Source organism: Opisthorchis viverrini (assembly GCF_000715545.1).
Source record: "Opisthorchis viverrini unplaced genomic scaffold opera_v5_237, whole genome shotgun sequence".
Classification (NCBI taxonomy): domain Eukaryota; kingdom Metazoa; phylum Platyhelminthes; class Trematoda; order Opisthorchiida; family Opisthorchiidae; genus Opisthorchis; species Opisthorchis viverrini.
Genome location: NW_008751895.1, coordinates 61,916 through 81,570, shown reverse-complemented (window position 1 = coordinate 81,570; position 19,655 = coordinate 61,916). Strand labels below are relative to the sequence as shown.

Genomic DNA, 19,655 nt, shown 5'->3' with positions numbered 1-19,655 from the left:
TGAAGAACATCTAATGTAAATTCGACTCTGGAAAACCGGTCACTGACCTTTGTTTAACTCCTCAGATCTAACAAATGGGATAGCTTTGTTCGGCGAACTTGGTCACAACACATTTTCCCATGGATCTCGACATCCATTAAGTACAAACCTGTTAGACAACAGCATGAACTGGGCAATGGAGATGCGAGGGCCATCTCTGAGGATGATCTTTCCTTCCAGATATCCACAACTAGCCTGTAGATAATACCGCGTCACGAGAGAACTGCAGGTATCATTCCTATTATGAATATAATGCTCTATGTGTGGTGACCACCACAAAAACGGTCGCCGTGATAACTGTAGCCGTTGTCACCTACCTCGGCTACCTGTCCTAACTGCTGAGTCCGTATCAACAGCAATAGTATTATGTGCGACGCTGATTATGGGGCCTCACCTATGCACAGTAACATGATCCAACGTTCATCGACGGTCTTAACTACAAATAATAATATTTTATTCTCAACTGGTGGGTAGCACACCGTCAGGCATATTCACAGTATTACAGTCGGCATAAGAGCATGACTGATGGGTGTCGTGATTAATGGGAATTTCCCGGAGAAGGGACGGTGACGTGAACAGTAGAGCATTAACGAAGTGGACCTCATCACGCCTGAGATGACATGGGTAGGGATCCAAAATTACAAGAACTCTTTATCTCCTATGGAGAACATATCAGATGACACAAGATCTGATCGTTAGGATTTAAAAGTAGCCGGCAAATCAATACGAGTGAGGGTACAACAAAAAGCTTCTTGCCTGGAACGCTACAAAAAACTTCAGACTATAGGAATTGTGGAGCCAGAGTAATGGATCTAGAGAGGAAGTGGACCCGCCATGACGTGGCCGGCAAATATGAACTAAAGCCCGTAACTGTCACTAGGGCTTCATGGCTTGGGTTGTTGAGCGTATAGCCAAGGAAAGCCAAGGGGGGTAATATGCAGTGCGGACGAATGGTAGTAGGAAACCCAGAATCACAGTGTGCAGTTAAACTTGAGAGACCCACCAGTGTTGCTGCTGGAGCAGGGCCGAGTGTACAAGTTACTATGGGAGAACGAGCTCACGCAAACTGTACGGAAATTGACTAACTTGGTGAAGAGCACAAAAGACAGTCGCCGAGATTTTTATACCCGACAGAAGGTTCGACAGAATGCAATGAACGCCTCCCGGTGATGGCTGGTGACAATGAAGACTGATTGTGGTTGCCGGTAAAGGAACGATTGGGCGGAAGGGCGCGGTTCATGTAGGAAGTGAACAATTGCGGGTGCGCCATCAATATGGGTATCGTATCGTCACTTAACTGAAATGCCTCGGTTTCTATTCAGCCCCGTAAGTGACGTCGTGAGTGAGGTAGTAAGGCTGAGATGCGCTGTCCTGTAATCACTGGGATGTGCGTTTGCCGGGGGATTTCTCAAGGTGAGCAGAACCAACGTAATATCGGTCGGGGATCCCCTCGTTCGCAGTTCACAGATCAGGTGGAGTGGACAACGGCCAAACAGGTCATCCATAGTACGTATTACCACGAGTCGAAGCTTAGGAAGAAGATGAAATGAGATGAATTGAGATCAGATCAATAAGGTCCGGAGAGTTGTAGCAGTCATCAGACAGGTTACAGTCTTTTAATAGGGGGGATGAACGTTCACCACAGTTATGGTGGTGACACTAGGTGGTCAATCAAGACAGGATAAGGATGGATTTGCACTCAGTAGTGTAGTCATCAAAGTCAAGCTAAGATTGCAAATATACCTATACTATGTAGGCTAAGAGGTGGCGTCATGAGTGTAACCAAACACGTAACAACTAGCAGGAGTGTAAATTCTGAGATGGTGGACTAGATTTCCTGGAGGTCATTAGTGAGTTGGACGATACTAAGATAATCTAGAAGGGAAGGTGTATGTAAGTAAGATGATCACCAGTCCCCGAAGCACTACTATCAGCGTAAATCGATGAGTGATGCATGACGAAGACGACTTCCGATGGTAACCTCGCGGGCTGATAATGGAGAATCTGGAGTCCCACTGCATGTTTATGGGTGTCGTATGTATCCACTCCTGGGAGCAGCAAGTTGGTGTGCCTTTGTGCTTGGTTGACGAGGTGGGTTTCGGTGCGGTGTAGCCTCGACATTGCCGAAGGCAGCTACAGCTGTGCACGTCAGCGTAGGCCACAGGCATCTCAGTTTCTTCCGGCCATCTCAGGTATATTGTTTCTTTAATACGCTTGGACAGGCGAAATGCCATTTTTTGTTGTTGTTGTTGTTGTTGTTGTTATTGTTATTTATGGCGTCGCCAAATAACTCAACTGAGGCAAGGCCAATACCAGCAGCAACAATCAGAAGACAGTAGTGCTCTTCTATTATTTCCCAGGTCCAGAACCGATGGCGATAACCAATAACTATACGCGATGCTGCTCATCTTTGTCACCTACCGATAACCAATAACTATACGCGATGCTGCTAATCTACGCCACCTATAGTAAACACCAGTCCAGTACCCATGCGGACCGGTAAAAATGATGATTGGACAGTATGTGTGAGCCTAATCCGACGACTTGTCCTACTCATTGCTGTACTCGATTTGGCCTTGTTTGGCTTCTTATTGTACATACTAGGTCCGTATTTACGTGCGGCGTTGAGTAACCAGTAACCTGATCCAATCTCATCTGTCATACTCGTAACCGCACCAGTTGCACCTTAGTTTTGCTGCTTAGGTTATACACCGGGCTATTATTAATGCGTGGCGACAAAAATCAGGCCCAACTATACATGATATCCTTATCTAACGGTCATCGACGCCCCGTCATACTCCCAACTGTAGTCGATATCAGAGAAATACACTCATCTGCAAACTTTCTCAATTTTGGAGGACACTCACCTGGAACACAGCTGAATCTCTTGTTTGCGGTGCTTCCAGGTAGGCGATATCGCTCTCCTTGGCTACTTATCGTAATTATTAGGCCTGTGACTATGCGGAACGCTGAGTTTGAAGCCCAATGGTCCGGTCTAATGGCCAACGACGGCGCGTAATGAAAGCATGTATTTGCAAAATCAATCAGTAGGAAAAATCGCTTTGTAACCGTCGCTATACGGTTTTGTTCTCACTGACCAACGCGAGTAATTGTTTGGAGACAACCGCTGTTAAACGCTTTTAAATGCCTTGGTTGCGCTTCTCATACGGGAAAAATCTCAGAGCCACACAACAGACAGCCCGACAGCCTGATACACACGTTACTTGACATTCACGGATATATTACATTGACATCATAGGTGTCTCAGATAAGCAAAAGCAACCCAAGCATTGCAGGTTAGTGCAGTGACATTATCTGTCACACTGCAATCAACACAAATACAACTTGGAATGTATATAATATATATAATATATATTCCGGCGTTCGTCTCATCAACTAGTCATTCACTGAATTAAATCGGAATGTAGAGAGTGCGCCATCTACGGACACCGCTTTGAGGACAGGAGCTTTTGAAGCTCTTCAAGCTGTCAGTACAAGTCCAACCCTTCTACACCTCCCACCAACGGCAATGCATCAAAAGATGCGGTACTACATGTATAAAAAACTTATAAAAAGGATACATACCTGAAATTATGGGGGTTTCCGTCTAAACTATTGCAGAATTAGTGCAAGTCCAAAGAAAGCTTGGGGAAAATGGCGAATTGATCTTATTTTGCGACACACGCCTGGGTGCAACACGCGGTAACGCAAAATGGTCAAAAAGCGCGCGGAAAGAATGACCGACCAAATTTGCTGGACAATTATAATAGTAATAATAATAATATGTATTCCCCACTAGTGGGTGGCATGCCGTGAGGCCTGATCACAGTATTACAGTGAGAATAAGAGCATGACTGATGGGGGTTGTGATGAAAGGGAATTTTTGGGGAAACTGTCGGTGACGTAAGAAGCGGGCATTAACGAAGTAGACTTCATCACACCTGAGGTGGCTTGGATAGGGATCCAAAATTACAGGGGCTCTTTATCTCCCCTAGAGAACACATCGGATGACACAAGATCTGATCGTTGATATTTAAAATTGGTGTGGAAAAATATCACGGGTGAGGGTATAACAAAAAGCCCCCTGCCTGGAACGTGACAAACAATAAATTCTTCAAACTGCAGGAAGTGTGGAGCCAGAATATGGATCTGGAGAGGCAGCAGAACTGCCACGTCATGGCCGGTCAGTTTGAACTAAAGCCAAAGACCATCACTAGAGCTTCATGGTCTCGGGCCGTTGGGCGTATTGCCACGGAAAGCGTAAGTGGGGATGATGAAGTGGGGTAATATGCAGTACGGACGAATGGTAGTAGGAAACTCAGGATCACAATGTGCATCGAAACTTGAGCGACTCACTACTGTTGCCCCTGGCTCAGGGTCGAGTGCAAAAGCCACTTGGGAGAACGAGTTCACGTAAATTTTACGAAGATTGACTGACTTGGTGTGGATTACGAATAAGAGTTGCCGAGATCTTTACATCCGACGGAAGGTTCGACAGATTGAAATGAACGCTTCTCTGTGGCGGCTGGTGACAAATGAAGACTAATTGGGGTTGCCAGTATGGATACGAGTGGGAGAGAGGTGGGAGGGAAATGAACAATTGCAGGTGCGATATCAAACTGGGTATCACAATGCCGTACCGTTACTGCATTGAAATACTTCGGTTTCCGTACAGCCCCGTGACGGACATCGCGATTGAGGTAGTTAGCCTGAGGTGCGCAGTCCTGTGGTCAGCTGGATGCTGTACGTTTGTTGGGGGGCTTCTCAGGTTGAGCAAAACCAATGTAATATCGCGCCTAGTATTTGTTGTGGTTTTTTCAGGTTAGGGATTCCTTCGTTCGTAATACACAAATCAAGCGGAGTGGACAACGGCCAAACAGGTCATCCATAGTACGTATTACCACGAGTCGAAGCTTAGGAAGAAGATGAAATGAGATGAATTGAGATCAGATCAATAAGGTCCGGAGAGTTGTAGCAGTCATCAGACAGGTTACAGTCTTTTAATAGGGGGGATGAACGTTCACCACAGTTATGGTGGTGACACTAGGTGGTCAATCAAGACAGGATAAGGATGGATTTGCACTCAGTAGTGTAGTCATCAAAGTCAAGCTAAGATTGCAAATATACCTATACTATGTAGGCTAAGAGGTGGCGTCATGAGTGTAACCAAACACGTAACAACTAGCAGGAGTGTAAATTCTGAGATGGTGGACTAGATTTCCTGGAGGTCATTAGTGAGTTGGACGATACTAAGATAATCTAGAAGGGAAGGTGTATGTAAGTAAGATGATCACCAGTCCCCGAAGCACTACTATCAGCGTAAATCGATGAGTGATGCATGACGAAGACGACTTCCGATGGTAACCTCGCGGGCTGATAATGGAGAATCTGGAGTCCCACTGCATGTTTATGGGTGTCGTATGTATCCACTCCTGGGAGCAGCAAGTTGGTGTGCCTTTGTGCTTGGTTGACGAGGTGGGTTTCGGTGCGGTGTAGCCTCGACATTGCCGAAGGCAGCTACAGCTGTGCACGTCAGCGTAGGCCACAGGCATCTCAGTTTCTTCCGGCCATCTCAGGTATATTGTTTCTTTAATACGCTTGGACAGGCGAAATGCCATTTTTTGTTGTTGTTGTTGTTGTTGTTGTTATTGTTATTTATGGCGTCGCCAAATAACTCAACTGAGGCAAGGCCAATACCAGCAGCAACAATCAGAAGACAGTAGTGCTCTTCTATTATTTCCCAGGTCCAGAACCGATGGCGATAACCAATAACTATACGCGATGCTGCTCATCTTTGTCACCTACAGTAAACACCAGTCCAGTACCCATGCGGACCGGTAAAAATAATGATTGGACGGTACGTGTGAGCCTAATCCGACGACTTGTCCTACTCATTGCTGTACTCGATTTGGCCTTGTTTGGCTTCTTATTGTACATACTAGGTCCGTATTTACGTGCGGCGTTGAGTAACCAGTAACTTAATCCAATCTCATCTGTCATACTCGTAACCGCACCAGTTGCACCTTAGTTTTGCTGCTTAGGTTATACACCGGGCTATTATAATGCGTGGCCGACAAAAATCAGGCCCAACTATACATGATATCCTTATCTAACGGTCATCGACGCCCCGTCATACTCCCAACTGTAGTCGATATCAGAGAAATACACTCATCTGCAAACTTTCTCAATTTTGGAGGACACTCACCTGGAACACAGCTGAATCTCTTGTTTGCGGTGCTTCCAGGTAGGCGATATCGCTCTCCTTGGCTACTTATCGTAATTATTAGGCCTGTGACTATGCGGAACGCTGAGTTTGAAGCCCAATGGTCCGGTCTAATGGCCAACGACGGCGCGTAATGAAAGCATGTATTTGCAAAATCAATCAGTAGGAAAAATCGCTTTGTAACCGTCGCTATACGGTTTTGTTCTCACTGACCAACGCGAGTAATTGTTTGGAGACAACCGCTGTTAAACGCTTTTAAATGCCTTGGTTGCGCTTCTCATACGGGAAAAATCTCAGAGCCACACAACAGACAGCCCGACAGCCTGATACACACGTTACTTGACATTCACGGATATATTACATTGACATCATAGGTGTCTCAGATAAGCAAAAGCAACCCAAGCAGGTTAGGTTAGTGCAGTGACATTATCTGTCACACTGCAATCAACACAAATACAACTTGGAATGTATATAATATATATAATATATGGCGTTCGTCATTGACATCATAGGTGTCTCAGATAAGCAAAAGCAACCCAAGCATTGCAGGTTAGTGCAGTGACATTATCTGTCACACTGCAATCAACACAAATACAACTTGGAATGTATATAATATATATAATATATATTCCGGCGTTCGTCTCATCAACTAGTCATTCACTGAATTAAATCGGAATGTAGAGAGTGCGCCATCTACGGACACCGCTTTGAGGACAGGAGCTTTTGAAGCTCTTCAAGCTGTCAGTACAAGTCCAACCCTTCTACACCTCCCACCAACGGCAATGCATAAGCTCACCGTTCACATCAGTGGACCTTCACTCCGCGGAGATATCAGTTGCTGAACTACTGGACAGTCAGGGACCTCCTAGTGGATCTCCAAGGAAGGAAGACATGTGAATTGCTCAACCTCTGTTTGACCACGTGCCTCGAATCCAACGGTGAATACTGCGGACAACTGAAAGGAGCATCAATGGGTTCCCCAATCTTAGGGTTCATTGCCGGACATAAACCCGAAGCTCTGTATACGTTATGTAGACGACACCCTTGTCATCATCAAGAAGACAGAACAAAAACGAACAATCCAATTGATAAACAGTGTCTCCGATGACATCAAGTTCACGATGGAAAAGGAAGACAACAACAAGCTGGTTGTCTAAATGTACTCGTCACAAGGTTGCCGAATGAACGGAAGTCTACAGAAAGGCTACGCACACGGATCAAATTCTGAGCCACCACAGCAACCACACAAACTGCCACAAACAGAGCCGCTTTCGGACGCTATTCAGGTGAATTGAAACACACCGCAACACAGTAGAATGTAAAGTAAAAGAAGAGAAACGCCTGTATAGAATCTTCCAAAGGAACGGTTATCCAAGGAATTCGTCCGAAGATCTTTCATAAAATGCAATTCAACCCACTCGACAACCGAAAACACAAGCAAAACAATCACATTAACAGGTATCAAAAATATTTCGGAGAGGCCCGCCAAGATACTGTGGCAGTATGCCATAAAGTTTACGGCGCGTAATGAAAGCATGTATTTGCAAAATCAATCAGTAGGAAAAATCGCTTTGTAACCGTCGCTATACGGTTTTGTTCTCACTGACCAACGCGAGTAATTGTTTGGAGACAACCGCTGTTAAACGCTTTTAAATGCCTTGGTTGCGCTTCTCATACGGGAAAAATCTCAGAGCCACACAACAGACAGCCCGACAGCCTGATACACACGTTACTTGACATTCACGGATATATTACATTGACATCATAGGTGTCTCAGATAAGCAAAAGCAACCCAAGCATTGCAGGTTAGTGCAGTGACATTATCTGTCACACTGCAATCAACACAAATACAACTTGGAATGTATATAATATATATAATATATATTCCGGCGTTCGTCTCATCAACTAGTCATTCACTGAATTAAATCGGAATGTAGAGAGTGCGCCATCTACGGACACCGCTTTGAGGACAGGAGCTTTTGAAGCTCTTCAAGCTGTCAGTACAAGTCCAACCCTTCTACACCTCCCACCAACGGCAATGCATAAGCTCACCGTTCACATCAGTGGACCTTCACTCCGCGGAGATATCAGTTGCTGAACTACTGGACAGTCAGGGACCTCCTAGTGGATCTCCAAGGAAGGAAGACATGTGAATTGCTCAACCTCTGTTTGACCACGTGCCTCGAATCCAACGGTGAATACTGCGGACAACTGAAAGGAGCATCAATGGGTTCCCCAATCTTAGGGTTCATTGCCGGACATAAACCCGAAGCTCTGTATACGTTATGTAGACGACACCCTTGTCATCATCAAGAAGACAGAACAAAAACGAACAATCCAATTGATAAACAGTGTCTCCGATGACATCAAGTTCACGATGGAAAAGGAAGACAACAACAAGCTGGTTGTCTAAATGTACTCGTCACAAGGTTGCCGAATGAACGGAAGTCTACAGAAAGGCTACGCACACGGATCAAATTCTGAGCCACCACAGCAACCACACAAACTGCCACAAACAGAGCCGCTTTCGGACGCTATTCAGGTGAATTGAAACACACCGCAACACAGTAGAATGTAAAGTAAAAGAAGAGAAACGCCTGTATAGAATCTTCCAAAGGAACGGTTATCCAAGGAATTCGTCCGAAGATCTTTCATAAAATGCAATTCAACCCACTCGACAACCGAAAACACAAGCAAAACAATCACATTAACAGGTATCAAAAATATTTCGGAGAGGCCCGCCAAGATACTGTGGCAGTATGCCATAAAGTTTGCCCACAGACCGACTGATACGCTGCGAAGAGTACTGTCAAAACCAAAGGGGACATTCAGTGCGATGGAGAAGAAATATAAAATCTACAAAATTCAATGCAACGGTTGTAATAAAACACGACGTGGGACAAACAGAGGGAGACTGTCAACCAGAATCGCCACCAGGAGACGTGACCAACTCTCCCTCATCTCTGTACACAAAGATGGAGGACATCATTTCGACTGAAATAACACTAGAATACTGGCCCAGGCAAGAACAGGGAAAGAACGCGAGTCCATGGAGGCGTGGTACTCCAATGATGGAGCAATAAACAGGCGCAGTGAGATTGATCCTGCCTACCAGTCTCTGAGGACAAAGAAAATCCAGTACCACAGAACCCGAGGCCGAACAAGGACTCAAAGAGAAAATCAGTAGAACGGCAAACTACTAAAATAGGAGGTACGCTACAAACCAACTGAGAAGCTGATCAAGACGCAATACAGATCAAGAACGGGCCAACCGAAAGAGACAACAGTGGACGGCAATTTCAACAGTATCGTGGCTGTAGGAAGCAAAATGCTTTCTAACGCACCTTTTGGAAACTTCCCATTTTGAGTCCCCAATGTAGATGTGGCTGTATTGTTGCCCTGTTCAAATGGCGGCAATGAACCATCGTTAACCCTCGATGGACCCTAGAATATCCTAACTACAGTGATAGCTCTAAACGGCCCATCCAAGTTGTTCATGTACGGGGCCGTCCGCGAACCCAAATACGGCGTCATGATGAAAGTAGCTCGACCACTAAACCCAGTCTTGCCCGTAGTTTACTACATCTCCGGTATTTCTCAGACGAGCATGCTTCCACCAAGATCGTTTAAGAACTTGAAAGCAGTGGTCATCTTATTGTGTAGTCTGCTTGTTATGCCCACAAACCCAATAGTTCAGCCAACGCCACCGCTGGCTCGGTATGTCGACGAGGATCCAACCTTGCCTTAAGCCAAATATAACGCATGCCGACCATCGTTGAAAACAAAACTTACTAGCTGTGACGAATTACAGGGCTTTGGTGGGACATTTGCCGCAACCACAGAAGAATTTTTCGTATCCAGGTCGCGAACGATCACTCCATTTTGAGTTCGTGCGGACGTAATGGGCGTGATTATTGTCTTAATTGTTTTTTAGATTGTTCTTTAACCTAATACGTAAGAAAACTTTAAAGAAAATCAAATTGCCCGTAAAATTTCCCACCTCTGTCATGGAGACAATGCGAGAGACCAGCGGCAGCAGTGAAAATACGAATTCTGAGTTCGTTTAGGCAACTAATAAAACTGCGGCCACGCGGGGACCTAACGAGGGCCCGAATAATAACCATCAACTGCCAAAACTTTGTGCAAAAGTTTCCTTTTTTCGAAGCACGGCCTTAGAGAAATTTTGGGTTTGGACCTAGGACTCGGCGTCGTTAGAGTAGACAAACAATTTTAGAAATGAAATGTGCGCTGAACATTTAGAGTAAAACTCAGTTCGAAAATTTCAAAAGGTGTAGAACGGGTCGTGAACTTTTTCGGTTTCAGCATAGAAGCACAGTAATGATAAGGCTTAACATGCACGTGCATTTGATTTGGACTGGATTTTCGGTGATAATGACATCTGTCGGATAAGGATGGACCTCTTACATTTCAAGCTCCAACAATAGTGGATTACCGTTTTGAAAAGACACGTATCGTGCGTGTAAGTTAGGGGAAGCGACAAAGTTAGCCGGGATCTGGCCACGATCTCCACAAGTCAATTAAACCAACCAAATGGGCTAACATCCTCATATCTTTGTTTAAGTTATTCAAAATGCGAAAGTCATAGCCTCACCAGCCATTTGTCCGATTGCTCGATGAAATTTCGCGGAACGTTTTGTGCTCTTCCTTGTGTTCTTCTGCGGTCTTTCTCAATGAACTGCAATATTGATGAAAACAATCTCTTTCCTGGATACCAGTGTAAGTTGCTCAATCATAGCTTTGGTTGGATTGTGGTATTAGTGTAAAATGATTCCTGTGCGGGTAGGCCGCAACTCTCCTGAGCTCTTCTCTGTTCGCATTACATGTACTGTTCTGTTGGTAGGAACCTGATGTAGTTCATCGAAGTCTTTATCAAATCGTAGCGACCGTCATCTAATTAAAACATTCGGCAGGACTGGAATTTGGATGGACGCTCCGGGTATTCTAGAGTTTTGAGCCCGAGACTGCTAGAAGCGACGCTGTCACCGTCCTACTGACCGGGCTGAATGCCGACTAGCACCAGCTAACCATACTGATGTGCCTATAATGTGTTCCACACAACGTTTTCCAAATCACACGAGAACAAATTAATATTCGTTCAGCTATCACCCGATGAAATTGCGAGACCAAAGGTATCGTCAGGTTGTCCAAGCCCAAGCAAAAGCAGTCAAGATTCAGAGACCGGGTTCGAACTACGGACCTTCCGGTCAGTAAGCTCGCGCCACAACTAATGAGCTCTCTGAGGCAAAGCCACAGTAAACGGCAGGTGTATAGGCCTTACGCCTGTGTGGCATCTGGCTTCAGTAAGACTACTAAATGCTTACTTATGGCGCGGTAGCGCCGTAGCGAAATAGAATTGCCCCTGAAGTTGAAACTACTCCATGTTCCCCATTCTGACTGCTATTCCTTGGGTTCTACAACAAACTATTGAGAAGCTATTCTACTAGGCTACCCTCTTTATGTTCACTTTTGCCATTGTGGAATACATACTCCAAGAATTTGGGTCCGTTGTTATCAAAATTGCATCCACAGAAAGAAAAGTAGACCTGGGATACCCGGTTGACATTGTCCTGATACTTGGCCATTTGTTCGCGCATTCTACTCTATATAGAATTTCGGATCTAATCACTAGTTTGTATATGGTCGTGTGAAGTAGTGTTTCAGGGTTTTCAGTCCCCCGGTGTCCCCATGGAACTACGGAAAAACTTGATCTTACATTGTAGCTGCATGGGTGGTGGTTGTCCCGTGGCACAAGTCAATGCGCTCGTCAAGGCGTAAGCAGCATCCGCGAACTGGCATCAGTTATGATGCCAGGAGCCGCGTATACAAAACAGTTGTAAGAGCCGTTGTACTCTATTTGAAATCTCTCCCATTCGACCATCGGTGCTTTCACGTTATAGCCGGTGTAAGGTAGCTGTCGTTTCTTCGCAGTGAGGTGGTGATGAATCAGAAGCACCATTACAGCATTAGGTTGATGCGGTTGGAAGATATACGCGCTAAAATACGGTTCACAATAAGTAATAAATATTCCTTCAGCTCTAACGCTTTTCTGACAATGACAATACCACCTAGAAGAAACTCGAGGCTGAGGTGCTGCTAATTAACCCAAGTTTAGACATGTTGGGGTTAAGTTCGTCTACCATAGGTAGCATTGTTTTGTACTTCGAACTGTTGGTGAAAGGACTGTCGGCGACAAGCCGTAAGTTAACAACCACCCCTGACTCTCGACTTCTCCTGCCTGGGCTTGGGCAGCCTGGCACTATCCCAGCCTTCGTGCTTCTTTCGAGTAGCATGGCAGCTAGGCACCGGAAGGGTATTACAGCTAGACGATTTTTTTTACAATGGGAAGAAGATATGAAACTGCTGTGGGGTCGTTTTGCCTTCGTGGTATATAGTTGGTCCTAGCAGTGAACACACTGTCGCTTCCCGGTCAAACTACGTATCCAAATTTCATTAGTCTCTGGCGCGTTCATGTGCACTGAGGTTCGCAGACGTTCCTGGGTCAATCCTATTGGTGGTGTATTAATCCAGCTGATTATCAGCAGCGTTTATTTTGTTGCTGTCTCAGGATAACTTTTTGTACATAGCCTTCCTTATTACACTGTTTACTGGGCATTCTCATGGTTGTAGGCCAGGTAAATGCCAGTATGTTTATTACTGGTGTATTTGTTTATAGTTTTATTTATTTACCACTGATTTATTGCTGTCGACGAAGGTGATGGTGCTTGTAAGGTGAGCCCATCCTTGTGGTGTATTGGGCTTCGAACTTTGCGGCACTAAGAAGTTCGGTGTGTACGCAAGGCAAAACGGTGTCTTTGATATATGAAAAATTGTCTTCTCTGTATAGTGTGCATGTAAGGGACTCCGAAGCATCCGAGTGTGGATATCAGGTTGCAGTGGCTGTTGGGTTAGGGAATAGTTAGGATCGTGACTATGATGAAAGCGCGTTGATAAATTCCTTCTGATGGCAATCACAATCCAGCTCAACACTAGGCAGAACTTAGTATCCTAGCGGAGCGCATCGTTTAGTGGGTCCGACAGGCTAAAGAGATAGAAGAAGCTAAAAACGCTTGAGATGTTCGCAGGGTGTTCCTTATGGGTCACTCTACAAGGGCTTTCTGCTATCCAGCAAAGAGTGTTTTGATCTATGGGCCGAAAACATTGAACAGCTATTCAGTTGGCCAGTTCAGACTTTGAAAGAACATGAATGTAAATGTCCATTTTTCTTCAGCCTCAGGTGTGTCCGAGTGTATATCCCTCAAGCTTCATCATCACCCAGGACTTACTACCTGCCCTGTCCAGGGACGGTGGCGAATTCCTCAGCTCACTGGGATCTACCTTACGGCGACACACGGAACCGTTGTCCGTGAGTTTCAGACAGGATTTGGACCAGGTGGAGATTGCATCGACCACAGCTCGGAAGGTAGAATAACGCCACACGCAAAGACGACCTACAGTTTTGTGTGCGTTCGATTCTTTTGATCAGTCATTAATAATAATGATAGCATGGTCCGGTCCTTATATTCACATGCTTCTGGGCCTGTGAGAGGTTATGGTGAGCCCTCAAAAGACTCCTCTACAAAACGTAGTGTCCGGCAAAGATGGTCACTTTATTTCTGTTCAACTTCATGTCGTGCTCCTGGAAAGTACAAAGTCATGCTTCAGAACGTGTAGTCTCTGAACGCATCCCTTGTAATCGAAGGAGAAGTACTTGGGGTTATGGAAAACTCCACACACCTCGTTGGTTCCGTCGATTGTGTGTCTGATGAGATCAGTGCACGAATCTGGACTTAGGACTTGGCAGGAGAGTGTGAAAAGACAATGAAGAGTTCGGGCGTTATTGCAGTACGCCTTTTACGACGGGATCCTCATGAAGCCTGCATTTGGCCGAAAACACTGCATAAAACGGCGGCTATTCGGTATCATTGGCGTTCGTGTCCAGTTTTCCGATAGCGTACATAAGCCCTTGGAGGTGCAGGTACCTCAGAATGATTGCGGTAGGCCATCACCAGGTTCGTTTCCTCATCCACCCTCTCCTTTTCATTCTGAGACTTGAACTATCATTAGATAGACATATCAGAAGTTGCATAGACTATGATTTTACTGTAAAGGTTGAATTCAATGTCAAAATGTAACTGAAATTGCATTACACGAATTCCACTAGAGCTAATTGACCTTGTACAAGAGTCGTTTTACTTTATGGTTGCGAATGGCCTCTCCTATCGGAAGACGTCGAACAGCGTGAATCAGTTGACTGCTACTTGTCTGCAAAGAACTGATGTGTAAACGAGCACTACGTAACCAAGCACAATCAATGTGACGCAAGATAAAAGGTGGTTTGAATGCCGAAGTTCCTGAACAAAAACTTGTCACTCTTACCATGTCAAGCATAGATAGCTGAATATGTGGCTTACCACTGTAGACGAACACGCTGAGTAACTTGATCACCATAGTCCGCGAGATCTATCGTTCAGCTGTAACACCCTCTCGGTGCCTAGCTGCGATGCCACCCGAAGGGTGCACGAGGGCTGGGTTACTGCCAGGTTACCCAAGCCTAAACAGCGGAAGTCGAGATGCAGAGGTCGGGTTCGAACCACAGACCTTCCGGTCAGTAAATTCACGCTCTAACCATTGAGCCACCTCGCGATCAGTTATCGTAGCATAGGTCCTTTGTGCATTGTCTTCTGTCCTCCTGTTTGTCGCTCTTCGAGATGTCGAGTTGTCTGTTTGCTTCATTCCTGGCCTAACTGAACCGCGAGGTACAAAGTTACCGCCAATTTGGCCGCAGTATCTTTGAAAGCGTTCAGCTGTAGCACCTCTCCGGTGCCTAGCTGCCATGCCACCCGAAGGAAGCACGAGGGCTGGCATACTGCCAGGTTGCCCAAGTCTAGACAGGGGAAGTCGAGTGGCAGAGGTCGGATTCGAACCATGGACCTTCCGGTCAGTAAATTCGTGCTCTAACCACTTGGGACATCTCGCCCAACTTTGGTACTGCCTAAAAACAGCCTATGGTCAGCACACAGCGGAACAGTGGTTCGCCGTGATCCGTTCACATCAAGTTTGATCTAAGTCGATCATCTAATGAAATGTAAGTTGCGCTAGGTCTACCCACTTATGCATTCAGGTCTCCGGCAACCACAGTGATATTTGAGCCCTTAACCCTCCGCCACCGGACATTCAAGGCGCCACAAATCTTCTCTTTGGTGGTGCCAGACTCATAGGTCGTTGGAACGTAAGCAGATACGACAAACAGACAGTGATCGACTTGGTGCTTGTTGGGGTTCCTCACGGACGTTGCCAGACGAACCACAGAAACTTGATTGTCAACTGATATCCGGTCAAGTAAAGATCCTTCCACCCGGTGACGATGCCAATCCCCTGCTCATCCTACCGCACCGGCATCTGGGTCACCAGAGCTGCGCAGCCGAAAGCAAGTGGAGACTGATGGGACAGTTAGCTCTGTGCTTGTATCTTGAATTATTGTTTCCTTGCAATTATAAATGCATGGCTCATAGTTGCCCAAATGAACTGAACTAACGTAGCTTTACCTTTAACTGACTGTAAACGATGAAACAAACCAAACGACGCTTTCTGAAAAGTGCCCATTTAGTTGGGAATAGATATCCAGGCGGTGAAATGGTGGTCAGTGTTATGATTTTGATCACGCAGGGAGCAAAGGATAATATATGCGGACTGTGACGATACTCTATTTGTAGCTATGTTGTCTGATTCCAACTCCTAGTATAGCGGAATAGTAAGAACACGGGATCTTCGAAACAACAGACGTTAACTGGAAAATGACAATGCATTATATATATATACGGCTTGACCTTGAAAAATGCCAGAAGTTCGTTAGCACACAAAGATACAGGGCTTTTGGGGATACTGATATCCCCGACAGTTAGATGGTGACCGGTGGTGCAATCCCCTACTGCGACAGCAAAGTTGATCAGATGCTGGTTAGGAGTGTGCATCCACAAGCCACTCGGGCTCATGCGCTTTTGATGACTTTAGATGGTTGATGCTCGAACTGTCTCCTGTGGGCTACTAGAAACCATTTACAATGAGAACACGCACATGTTTAAGCCCAGACAATGGTCTCTAAAGCAGTCACCGCTAGCCTTCGTAAGGTAATAACTTCCCGACAACGTTTTCCTAATTCTCTCCATAGTCATGGTTTTTGTACACGATAGGGGTGTTTTCTATGTGAGACTGATTGTTATATTCCAGTTTTTATTAGGGAGGGTCGCACCAGTATAGTATATCGTTTCGTTGTCAGAGGTACATGTAGTATTATCTGCTCCTACTGTCAATAGGTGTTCTTCCGAAGAGAGGGTGCCCATTCTCCCACTAAGATCAGTTAGGCTGCTCTATGTGCAGGCATCTTCTATATTAGATAGTTAACTTATGTGTAAGAAGACCCGAAATAGACGCCGAACTGAAATTTCCACTTCCTTGTTCATTTTGAACTATGGAGCCATAATCATTTAGTTGTGGGATACTCAGCCTAAGAAATCTCGCTTAATTCCCGCATTTTATTCCGTTTCCACAGAGACTACGTTCAAGTCGCACTGATCAAACGAGATACGCGGTGTTTTCTGAACAATATAATTCTCCGAAATATCTGTGGGGCGACTTTATACGATCAGCTTTCAGAAGTAACCGCGTGGGAACGCTTTTACAAAAATTGAAAAGTTATCTTTTGGTCGGCTACACAAATCGAGGACACTTAAAATGGGTAAAATTATCTAGTGGTTATATAGAACTGGACCAAACGAGTCGAAATTAGCGGACGTAACTGAAGCGCTAATGTAAACCTGAACCATCTAACTGGGGTGTAAGTTCGCATGAAGACAGGCGTTTTGTCAACACTCCGGTAGTGCAGTTTTAGATTTGCCCAGACTCTCAGTTGCTGTGGTACTGGTGCGCATATAGATATATTGAGTGCTTTTCTAGCCCAGTGCTAACGTGTCCGTTAAAAGTTGTTGTCAGGGTAAATGCATTTTTGAGAAAATTGGAGTTTCCTTGTGTTGTTAGGATAGTTTCCACAGCTGGCTCACGAAACAATGTCCCGTAACAACATTCTCCGTGAAACCCCGACATTACTCGCTGCTTCTAAAAATTTAATCGTTGTAACAACGTTCAAGTAATGTTTTCAGAACTCACCATACCGTTAAATGAATCCGGCCTTATTTGTGAGCCAACCTACTGCTGTCTTAATTTTTGTGAGTTGTCTTTGTAGATTAAGATGGCTTACTGTGTAATTCCTCTGAAATGTTTCCGATGTTTATGTGTTCTCACTTGGATTAGTATGCTCGATGCCATTTTTCCTCCCACAGTTATTACCGACACATTTCGGCTATCCCGCGCACTTCGGTCCGCACTGTTTTCTTCCTGAAGCGGAATTTCGAATTGTTTGGCGCTTTTTGCGCTGCAATCGATGCAGTTTCCGCCATTTATACCACAAACTTCTACTAGATGAAAATGTTCGGGCCGGATTCGCAGCATCTCATGGTCCGGCCAACAACGCACAACCTCTACACAGCTTAACACGAGCGATAAAGACGATCCTCCATGGGTTTGCTCTCAATAAGCATCTCCCCTCAAGACTGGTGATTGCATCTTCTGGAAGCGGGGCACCACACCCTATATCACCTGATGCATATTTTACCACTGTACTTCAGGCATCCTTCAGATTCCAAAGGAAATTCGTCGTGTGTCCCAGCCATGGTCGTGAATTGTTCAGCTTTTTGTATTTTGAAGATGATAGCGACTCTGTGTCCAGCGTCGAGTTGGATAGTTCTTTGCGCACGAAGATAGTTCCAAGAGGACATTCCCATTTTTTTCAATCATGTGCGCTCCATGCCAACGACCAGACAACTGACGAAAATGACTCTAAGCATGTCGCATTCACTCCCATCCGAGTGTTTGCGGTAGCAGCAAAGGGAGTGTTGACGACCACCTTGGAAACCCATACCTATTGTAACATAACGCCAAATACATGGTGCAATCCGATTCCAAATGAGTCGGTACTTTTCAGTGAGAAAACTTGTTTGTCACGGCTTGAAGAAATTAACCACAAATGGAACTTGGCGTATCAGTCCACCGAAGTCGAAGGACAAATGGTTTTCGCTGCTGCAAACTCGAACCGTTTCGTTCGTTTCCCAGCACCCAACGTAGTTTCAAAGGTTCATAATTTGATAACCTACGCGACCGCCTTACGTCTTGAGCGACGCAATCGTATTTGGGAACTAGAGGCTCAGCATCGACTTTTCGATCGTTATCGGCGGCTGTTGAGTGAAGGTCATGATCCATCCGCAGCTACAGAATTATCCCAGACCTTCACCGAAGATGAAGAAGAAGAGATCACTAACTGCCGCACGGTGTATAACTCAGGCACTTGTTCGTCACCCTCAGGCAATAACACGGAATGCCGATNACGTTCGTTCGTCGGGTACCAAGTCGACAAATTGTATAGAACGGAATAACTGCGGCTCCTGGACTCCAGTCGATCCAGAGCCTGTCACCTTTACTTACCAATCGACTGGAACTCAGATGAAAATGCATGTTTAATTTTTCTCCTACCTATGGCATGTTGGTTTTTTATCTGTGATTTATCCGCGCATATTGTCATTTGTTTTATTGAAGATTTTCTATCCTCACGGATAAATTTGTGAAATAATATCATTTCTCTATTTTGTTATTGTCGTGAATTGGGTTTCTTGCGGCTCTCCCCGGTACACAAATTGCGGCAGAACGCTGTAAGACCAACACCCTTTATGTTTGTTTACCGTAGTTTAACACAAAGATACTAATTGTTAGCCTATTGTCGGGTTGAAATTGCTCTCTTTTTCACCGGGAAACATTGTGCACATTCCACCAACCGTGAGAACTATGATGTCTGAGTTTCCCCTAGGTTCCCTTCGGCACAGCCGTGCATTGAATGCAGGTGGTGACTGTACGAAGCGAACTCGAACGCAGACTGGTAGACATAGTATTTGGTGCAACTGAGGTTGATAGAGACTTGGTTTATTGTTCGGATTTAGGGCCGCTCATCTGACAGCGCACTGACAATGTCTCCTCGCAGGGTGACGAAACGTTTAGAAACCATTTACCAAGTTTAGAAAACGAGCCAAATGACCCGGTGTCCTCCATTTCCAACCATTAGCCTATCGTGGGTAAACTTCATTGCCTGTGCTGCGGAACGACGAATATTTAGATTATCACGTAATTTTTTCACCCTGAACTCTTATGTAAGTATACTGTCTGGATTAATTTGGTAGGTGTACGAGGAGCAGTTCGCTTACCAGAGGTATTTGCTTGTTTCTAACGGCTCTTATATGAAACCGACTGATTTCTCCAAATACGTGTACAA

The 19,655-nt window shown here is 45.2% G+C and overlaps 1 protein-coding gene across 1 annotated transcript; it reads left to right on the top strand.

Annotated features, from left to right (window-relative positions):
- Positions 1-10,884: 10,884 nt before the first annotated feature.
- T265_08802 (hypothetical protein) lies at positions 10,885-18,853 on the top strand (the record flags this gene model as incomplete). The annotated part of the gene is made up of 3 exons (XM_009174709.1): positions 10,885-10,999; positions 17,620-18,663; positions 18,698-18,853. 3 exons carry the CDS (start codon positions 10,970-10,972, stop codon positions 18,851-18,853), a joined length of 1,230 nt encoding a protein of 409 aa, XP_009172973.1.
- Between the last annotated feature and the right edge of the window lie 802 nt (positions 18,854-19,655).